The sequence below is a fragment of the Limulus polyphemus genome, unplaced genomic scaffold (genome assembly GCF_000517525.1).
Source record: "Limulus polyphemus unplaced genomic scaffold, Limulus_polyphemus-2.1.2 Scaffold874, whole genome shotgun sequence".
In the NCBI taxonomy this organism is placed as follows: domain Eukaryota; kingdom Metazoa; phylum Arthropoda; class Merostomata; order Xiphosura; family Limulidae; genus Limulus; species Limulus polyphemus.
In genome coordinates, this window is record NW_013666484.1 from 168,193 (window position 1) to 178,678 (window position 10,486).

General features: G+C 33.6%; 1 protein-coding gene across 3 annotated transcripts in view; it reads left to right on the forward strand.

Moving 5' to 3' along the window:
• Window positions 1-10,486, forward strand: part of LOC106460984 (nephrin-like) — a 197,398-nt gene that overhangs the window by 130,647 nt on the left and 56,265 nt on the right. For all 3 annotated transcript variants that reach the window (XM_022387777.1, XM_022387776.1, XM_022387775.1), the window contains one exon: window positions 7,470-7,681. In XM_022387777.1, coding sequence (XP_022243485.1) covers window positions 7,470-7,681 — 212 coding nt within the window. The remainder of the gene's footprint in view (window positions 1-7,469; window positions 7,682-10,486) is intronic.

Below are 10,486 nucleotides of genomic sequence, written 5' to 3' on the forward strand. Positions count from 1 at the left end.
GTTTCGACAAGGTTTTTTCATCATCATGATGACAAAACCTTGTCGAAACGTTGTACATTTGCTGTTATGTTAAACTTATATTAAAGTTTTCTTCATTACCCATTCAAGCCGTCTCCAGCCATTACTAATAAAGATATGTTTTTGTTAACTTTCATTTGATATGTAAGTCCACAAGAAAATGCAAATTTTTTAACATGCATAACAAATTATCGATTTTAATTAGATTGATTAGACTATTTCAGACAAACAGAAGCTTTAATATCCATGGATGTGTCTAGAAATATAGAACATTCACACAAAGTTACCTTGAAAGCAAAATGTTTAATTGGAACAAAAAATAGATACGTATACGTCACTTACATTTAAAGTGTAGTTTTGTAAGACAAACTCAGTTCCCCTGTAAACCGTCTTTTTGACTAGACATTTCTGCTGCTGTAAATGTAAACTCATCACAACCTTTCCAACTATGTGATATTACTCCAAACAGTGTAATTTACCTGATATTGCTAAGCAACACTTTCACGTGCGAGTATGAGTAAATATTACATAACATAATGAAATAGTTTAGCGTAAGACTAACTTTAGAAACATCCAAAGGCCGGCGAATATATATTTTTGTAACCTCCTAGGGCTAAGCCATGACAATTTTAATGGCAAAAACTGGTTACTATCGCTTCTTACATAGAAACTTTACTTTTACTTCGTGTAAATAATAAAATGGTGTTACGAATGTTCTGTATATTACTTACGTTAATTTTTTTAATTTTTTTCATCCATTTTCAAAAACAGTGTTTTTGGGTTTAATTCAAATATTTCATCCAGTTTATTTCAGTCCTCGTTTTTACTTCCTATCGAAATAAATCATCAGATTACTTATCTTCTGTGGTTTTGAGATCATTGTTGATTTTTTATTTGCTGTTATTTAAGCCTCATTCAATATAAGTTTTAACCAATCATATCTTTGAAAGAATGATAAAAAAGAATACTTCGATAGCTAATTTTTTTCCCATTTAGCATTCAGTCTCTCTTGCTTTTCTGATACTATGGTTTGAAAAGCTTAAATGTGTATATATTTTTTACCACACTTTCCATACCTCGATAAACTCTGCTTAAGAAAACGTTCATCGTTCATAAGAAGCACAAAAGTATTGATTTAATAATCATTGAAAAAAAATTCATTATTATCTCCAGTATCTTTATTTTTATCTGTTTGAAAATTGACAGAAAAAAAAAGTGATTCAGATAAAAGTATATGACTGAGTATGGTCTGTTTCTACTTCGTAGGAGCTAAATCAGAATTTTTATGTTTCTACTGACATCATATTACCCTCCTTTGGTCAGTTTCTCTTGGGTTTGGAGACCGATTTATTTTTGTTTCTAGGAAGTACTAGTTTTATAGTATTGATAATAGTCAACTAGTAAATAATAAACAACTAGTAAATAAAGATAGTAGTAAATCAGGATTATATTTCCTTTTTTTAGCACATAAATAAATTAAACCAAGCACGATATTACCGAGTTCACATTTGTTTCGCCGTTTCGTCTAACAAATGTGGTCGCACCAGGGAGCTTTAGTGTCAGAATTACAGAGTATGTGTATTTTTAACTAACAGTATCATAAGTAGGAAGAAATGCTTAGCCATCTTTCTGTTTCTCTCAGATGATGAACACATTTAAAACAGGGTTTAGTCTTATATTTCTAGTTTGAGACAAAATAAATTGATTCATTAAGTTCAGGGAATTAAACGTGTTCTTATAAGGATAACAATAATGACGATAAAATGCACGTAAAGATAAATATATCTCTGCTTGTAATGATCTGATAATGTCCTAAAATTATTTGTAAAATAATGTCCTAAAATCATCTATAGCTACTCTTCTTTACAGTTAAAATACTTAATTATTTTACAAATGGATCATATCCTAAGATAATGAAACGTAAATCCACAAATCACTAAAGTTAATTAGAATATAATTTAGATGAAAGAAATATGTATAAACATGAAAATATGTATAAACATGAAAAATATGTATAACCATGAAAATATGTATAAACATGAAAATATGTATAAACATGAAAAATATGTATAACCATGAAAATATGTATAAACATGAAAATATGTATAAACATGAAAATGTAAAAAAAACGCGGTAAACATCTACAGTAGTGAAACAACAAGGGAAATTATTCTAAGATAGTATAGTAAATTAAGTAGAATATTGGTTAGAGACAACCATTAGGGTTAATCGTCAGAGTTCTCACTTTTATTGACCCACAGTTATGACGTAACCGAGAGCATGTCAACAAACCATTTACCGTTTATAGGACCTTTCTCATAATTTCCCCAGATATCAAGAGAAGACAAAAAAAATAAGGCCTAAAAAAACAACATCGACAAAATAAAGGGAAGAGAAGGAAATGAGAAGGTGTTATTTAATGGTTTGGAAATGGAAATAAACTTTTTGTAGTGAGAGTCAACCAGGTTCTGTAAATAAATATTTCTATTTGTTAATAAGAGAAGAACACAAATGGAAATAAACTTTTTGTAGTGAGAGTCAACCAGGTTCTGTAAATAAATATTTCTATTTGTTAATAAGAGAAAAACACAAATGCGAGTAGCCAATTATATTTATATTGAAAAAAAAATCTGGTGGATTATATTACTTGTGTTAACATTATATAATTTCTGCACAAGCCAGATTAACGCCATTCTAGAAAAGATATGAGAATTAACTATGAACAAAGTAGTAAACGATATCTTTCGTAAACTAGCATGATTGTATGATGTGCGGATCTAGTAAACAAAGGTGCTGTTTAAACACCATTGTAGCTCAGAAGTGAAAAATGAACAAACAGTGCCTGTTAAAGCATTCGGAAGTTCTAAAGGTTTCTTTGTGCGTATAAATCAAAGTTAAATGACTATTGGATTAAACAGGATATTCTGCAGATAGCATTCATTTAGCTTCCCGGTAATAATAACGTAAGACGAGAACACACTAATCAAAGACTCTTATGAAAACGCAGAGCATTTAGAAGTGTTCAACTATTCTTCTTGAAAACAATTCATCTCAGCTATCACAGCATTTCAGGAGGACAGTTCAAAGGATGTAAGGATTCATTGAAGTGAATCCAAGGAAACGTCAGTTTAAAAAATATGTGACGTTCGGTATCCACACAAATGTCAATTATTCAGTCGAGTAGGATGCAAGAATGAAGATCTGTTCGTAGAGATTAAATAAGATAAGACAAGTATAACTGTCAGTCAGTTTTTATGTTACATGAGCAACTATCACTCACGCGCCGTGTGTACTCACTAATCTCTGAATAGACTTAATACTTAAATATCCTTACATAAAATGGGAACAGCACTTTATAATTCCGTTCTTTAAGAAAATCTGCCATTTCATCTAACTTTTTTTAAATTCATACTGGCTGATATCCAAGCTGAGCATGAACCTTCTATTTCTCTTAGCCGTGGCTTTGCTAGATTCAGAAGTACACATCATTTCCATCTCTTATAATTGTGAACTATGAGGTAAGGTTTCAGGGAACCGAATTCAGCTTTCTGTAATAGTGCGCTAGTACTAAGCTGATCATGTCTATCTTATAAATCTGAAGTCTTAAAACAAAAAGCATTATATATATATTTATACAACCAAAAATAGTATGTCCCCTGGAAAATTAAGGTAAGTTCAATGCTGTAGGTATTTTTAAAGCTGTGGTATATATATATATATATAGTGAATGGTAATTCACTACCAACTAGATTTAGGGTTAGATTTTCCAAGCTTCGAGAAATATCAAAATCTCGCTCAAATTCGTAGAGAAAAAATTTGTTTAAAGTTAGTAATGCAATTTGTAAGATTTATTTTGTATATCATAATAATAAGGTATAAACAATTAATATCGAGGTAAGTTTTCTCTCCTAAACTACCAGAGAAATATTAAACAAACGATAAAAACAAATCTTAATTACCTTTTTATTTTTTACATCCATTATCTGTATCAATAACGTTTACAATCACCATTTTATTGCTGAGTGCCTGATGTAAGTCAATCATTACTTTGAAATATCTTGTAATAAATTAATTCAAATAATAGCTTTTTGTATTCAACATTCTCTCAGTATGGCAACAATCACAAACCAGTTTGTAGATCCGTACTATAGAAGCAATGATTCATTATGCTGAACTCAGGGAAGAAACACTTCGATATCGAAATCTTCTTGTCAGTACCGTATAGTTCGTGGTAATGCAGTTACACTTCAGCGGTTCTAATGTAACTGGGGTCATTATACAGAACTCAGGGAAGAAACACTTCGATATCGAAATCTTCCTGTCAGTACCGTATAGTTTGTGGTAATGCAGTTACACTTCAGCGGTTCTAATGTAACTGGGGTCATTATTCTGAACTCAGGGAAGAAACATTTCGATATCGAAATCTTCCTGTCAGTACCGTATAGTTTGTGGTAATGCAGTTACACTTCAGCGGTTCTAATGTAACTGGGGTCATTATTCTGCACTGATAATTACTATCAATAAATAGAATGGACGATAAAACCACAACCAAACGGGAAGTTTAAATATTCTTATCTAATGAAAGTCATAAAAAAAGGATACATAATTATGTGGTAACTGAAAAGCGCCGCTATTCCTGGAGTTTCAATTGATAGCGATTTAGTAAGGTTAACAAACAGAGGACAATGTGTTATGTTTGTATATTTTTGTGTTAACAGATACATCGTTGTAGTTAAATAATTAAATTACTAGTATGTTTGTTAGTCTTAAATAACACAGTAGTGTAAAAAGTAAATCGTATTGAGCGATGTTTGGAAATGATTCATTTTTCATGAACATCAAAAATATTCTCATACGTTACAGAAATTGTTCTGGGACAAATTAGTCATATTTTTTCACTAAAATCACTTAATCATCGTTAAATAATTATCCATTCATTTATTATTATAATTTGTGACAGGGTAGAATGAAGGATTAAACCTAATTGAGCGATGTTTAGAGATGATTGATTTTTCAAGAGAGCAACAAAAGTTCTTCTGAGAAAAATTAATCATATTTTTTAATAAATTTAATTTTTTAATTCAACGTATTCAAATTAAAATAACTAATAGCTGCTTGTTTTTAATATTGGTTAGAATTTACTTGAAATTTTTACGTTTCTTATTTTGTCACATGAGATATTTGGAAAGCTGAAAAGACCTATATAATTTTCTAATGATATTTCTGGAGTTTTTTTCATAGATATTAATAATATTAATAAAATATTAATAAATAAATCTAGGCTAATTTCATTTAAGGCCATTTTTTTTGGTAAAAGCATTTACACATTAACTTTTAATTATTCGGATTTCCACTGTTTCCTGAGGAGTATCAGTTAAAATGTTTGTTTGTTTGTTTGGAATTTCGCGCAAAGAAAGCTACACGAGGGCTATCTGCGCTAGCCATCCCTAATTTAGCAGTGTAAGGCTAGAGGAAAGGCAGCTAGTCATCACCACCCACCGCCAACTCTTAGACTAATCTTTTACCAAAGAATAGAGTGATTGACCGTCACATTATATCGCCCCCACGGCTGAAAGGGAGAGCATGTTTGGTGTGACGGGGATTCGAACCCGCGACCCTCAGATTGCGAGTCGAGCGCCCTAACCACCTGGCCATGCCGGGCCCAGTTAAAGTGAACAGTCATTAAAATCTGTCAAAGTGTTTTTAAAAAGGAATACACTAGTTATGGTTATTATCCTGTATGTAATATATTAAATATTAGTGCATTTTAAACTTTCAACGCCAGTTAGTCTTGATTTGTTTCAAAAAGATACAAGGAATCAGAATAATTTAAATTTCTTAATTATGGCTCAGTTCTTGCATTAGGTATATCTTTGAATGCACGCACATAAAATACTTTTAAAATCGCTACTGTATTTATCATATTTAAATTTTGTTGCATTTATCTTAGCAATGATACCCTTTGAACAAACCTATCATATAGACGTAAATATATTTACAAAGTTCTCATGTAGAAGACACTATTGTTGGATCGCTCAACCAGCATTTCACTACTTCTTATCCACCGTTTTACTTTCATCAAGTAAAAATTGACAAACGAATTTTTCAACCTGAACAGCATCTTATGCATTGATAGGCTAAACGACCAAGTCATAGACCCTTATGGCTCACTCCTTAATTTTAAATTACTCTTCAGCCAGAAGCATCTGAGGCGATAGACGCTTTTTCTTGGCTCTTTGAACAGAATAACAGTCTTGACTGTCATTTTCATGACTCTTTCATATTTGAGCGTGCGGAACGTAGTCAGGTTCATCAAACCTCAAACTCAGTTCCTTTGATTCGTGGGGCGATACGCCAGGTGATTAACTGAGTGAAATGTGAAACTTACAAAAATTCTTATAGAGAGGTACAGTTTGATCTTTTGCAGGAAGTTATGAACACTTCGGAATAAAAATGTTAAATATTATAACCCAAAAAATTACAACAGATATATTTTTTTACTTTTAAGATATTCTTACACCGAAATTATAAATTACTTTTTACGTCATGTTACACTCAGATACGTATGCTTTAATTCATCAAGAGCATGTTTGAAAACAAAATTCATTTAACTGTTATTGTTAAACATGATCTCGTTTAGTTACAATCATTACCAATAGGGAACTATGGCTTCAGGTTTGTAGCATAATCTACTTAGCTCTTTCTCCCAATTATAACCTACATGTCCAGCTCGCTGTTTAAAAGTCACGTGACATGATTAACAATCGTACTTTTAAATCATAACCTTTAAATCATGACCTTTGCAGGTCAATTTTACTCTCAGAATAAGTAAATGAACACTGGATGTTGCCACGAATGAAGTATACTAGAAATTTCAAAACTTGTAGACTTGTTAAAATTATAACTATAAGCCGATAACATTTTTGAAAGGTTTATAACTTTGAAGTTTTAGTCAACTGTTAGAAGCTGGCACGAGGGCGCTCGACTCGCAATATGCGGTCGCAGGATCCACTCCTGTCACGGAAAATTCTCGCTCTGTTAGCTGAGAGGGCTTTATAATGTGACGATTAGTCCAAGCGTTAGCGGTGGGTGATGTTGACTAACTGCCTTCCTTCGAGTCTATCACATCAAAAGTAGGGACGGCAATAGCGCAGATGGCCTTTCAGTAGCTTTGGGTGAATTTCATCAAACAAACAAGTTGTAAACAGTTACACCCTTATTTCGTTTTCTATTATACATTTTCTCTATTACGTCAAAGTATTTGTGTGAAAATTTTATTTAATTACTTACTTTTTTGAAACCAAAACACACGTCAGAAAGTCTGAAAATTAAACTAGATGCAAAATGGAAGGTCTTTTCTTTCACCTTGACATCTACGAAGTTTTTTAATGATAGCAGGGCAGATCCTTTCTCTTTGCTTTCTAAGGACCTTTCACTTTCCCCTTAACTAGATCCTCCCGAGAAAGTATACCTAAAAGGGCCTTCCGACGCCCGAAGAGGAGATGTTGTTACAGTTGTGTGTACAACATCGCCTAGCAACCCAGCTGTACAAATAAAATGGTTGGTGGACGATAAGCTCATTAGTGGTGGAGAGCAGTTTACCAGAAATGACAGCGATGGATGGATAACTACGTCCAACCTTACCGTCACTCTCACCAGGCAGGTAAAATATACAGCCTTCTGAATGGTACATTTATTGCTTATGTCACGATGTTCTTGTTTTTTTTTTTATATAAATATATAACGCATTATTCTCTTTCTGTTGGGCCCGGCATGGCCAGGTGATTAGGGCGCTCGACTCGCAATCTGAGGGTCGTGGGTTCGAATCTCCGTCCCACCAAACATGCTCGCCCTTTCAGTTGTGAGGGCGTTATAATGTGACGGTCAATCCCACTATTCGTTGGTAAAAGAGTAGCCCAAGAGTTGGCAGTTGGTGGTGATGACTAGCTGCCTTCCCTCTAGTCTTACATTGCTAAATTAGGGACGGCTAGCGCAGATAGCCCTCGTGTAGCTTTGCGCGAAATTGAAAAACAAAACAAACTCTTTCTGATTACTGATCATGCATCGATAAAATCCTATGAGATAATTTCATTTTATAGATGTCACTGAGGCCTCTTATGTTCTGGTGGCCAGGGTACTCTACTCACAATCTGTGGGTTGCGGAATCAAATCTCGTAACCGAACATGCTCGCCCCTTCATCCATGGGGGCGATATAATGTGATGGTCAACCCACTGTTCGTTGGTAAAGAGTAGCCCAAAAGTTAGCGGTGGGTGGTATTGACTAATTGCCTTCCCTCTAGTCCATCTCCTCAAAATTAGGAAGAGCTAGCGCAGATAGCCCTCGAATAGCTTTGCGCGAAATTCAACAACAATAAAAAAACCTGTCGAAACATTCATACACACGTATACAGAACAACAAAGAAATGTGCCTAAAACCCTGAACAGTCATAGTATAGTAAAGTTAGTACAGCTTAACAGTTAAACGCATAGCTTATAATTTCCTTTAAGTTTTGGAGCAATAATAAGGTCAAATAGAGGTATATTAAATAATTGCAGTACATAAAAGGATAGGATTCTATCGATATGCGATTGAGTGTTCGAAGAGCAGATAAAGAATAAAAATAAAATATTGGTCGATTTTCTTTCTTCGAGGTTGGCATCGACAAAATATTCTGTAGTAAGGAATCCTTGACGCCCTCTTTTCTAAAACTCCACGTGAAAAGAAAAAGTGCCTTATACGTTTTTCTAGACGTTTCTGCTTATTTGTAAGAGCTCGTATTGTCCCTAAAACGTTATTTATTTCTTCAGAGCACATCAAATTTAAAGCACAAAATCGAACGAACCAGATTCTGTGGTGACTGTTTAATGAATAAAACAGCAGTTTAGATAGAGTCACAAAAAAGCAAATTATACGCAAAAATAAATCAAAAATAAGTCAGAAAGTTAGGACTAACTGCAGCACCAACTCTCATTTCTTTGATTAAAAAGCAGGTAAGTACTCATGCATGATATATGTCTGTTTTTAACCAATCGTCTGTAAATATTTTTTCTTTCTACAGAATCGTTTAAATAATTTGGTATTTTCAGCCTGGACAGCACTTTATGCGGTACATGACCTCAGCAGGCAGCTGAGAGAACACAAGATTTAGACGTTGTCATTCCTAACCTGAAATTTCTGAACAGTGAGTTAGTTTGTTTGTAATTAAGCACAAAGCTACACAGTGGGCTATCTGTGCTCTGCCCACCACGGGTATCGATACCCGGTTTCTAGCTTTGTAAGTCCGCAGACATACCGCTGTGCCACTGGGGGCAGTGGATTAGTAACCTGTTACAACGCCCGCTACCTGCAACATTTGTCTTGTGAATAGCGGGACTGATTGGTACAAATATAACGCTCCAACAGCTGAAAATAAATAGGATGTTAGCGGTATATCGTGTTTCGAATATTAGACCTTCTGATTCGTAGCCAGATAAATTGAACTTTAGACAGAAATCTCATTCACTTTTGTTGCTTACATTTTCATTTCGACCTACTATGAGGTTATATTGATTATCAATACTATTAAAGTTAACAATTTTGAGATGGCTCCTCTGGTGATCCAGCGGTAAACCTAAGGGCTTATAACTCAAAAACTCGTAATTCGTCTCAGCTGTGGGCTCGGCGCAAGTATTTTGTGAATCAGCTTTTATTTAAACTATAAAAAACTGAAAATTTTAGATGGATATCAATTAGCATAAAACATTTCTTTGAGACTTCTGATTTATCACGAACGAAACCAAAACCAAATATTAATTGATTGTGTCTACTCGTCTGAGTGATTGTTGTTAAGCACATTGCTATCTGTGCTCTACTCATCACAGGTATTGAAACCGAATTTTTAGCGTCGTAAGCCTGCAGACTTATCGCTGAGCCATTGGGGGAGTAGTACCCAAAGTGCTGTTGTAAAGATGAGACATAAAATCACACAAATATTCCCCAGATGAGACATAAATCACTCAAATATTCCACACATGAAATATAAAATTACACAAATATTCCCCAGATGAGACATAAAATCACACAAATATTCCCCAAATGAGACATAAATCACTCAAATATTCCACAGATGAGATATAAAATCACACAAATATTCCCCAAATGAGACATAAATCACTCAAATATTCCCTATATAAGACATAAATCACATAAATATTCCACAGGTGAGACATAAAATCACACAAATATTTCCCAAATGAGACATAAAATCACACAAATATTCCACAGATGAGATATAAAATTCACACAAATATTCCCCAAATGAGACATAAATCACTCAAATATTCCACAGATGAGATATAAAATCACACTAATATTCCCCAGATGAGACATAAAATCACACAAATATTCCCCATATAAGACATAAATCACATAATATTCCACAGATGAGACATAAAATCACACAAATATTCCCCATATAAGACATAAAT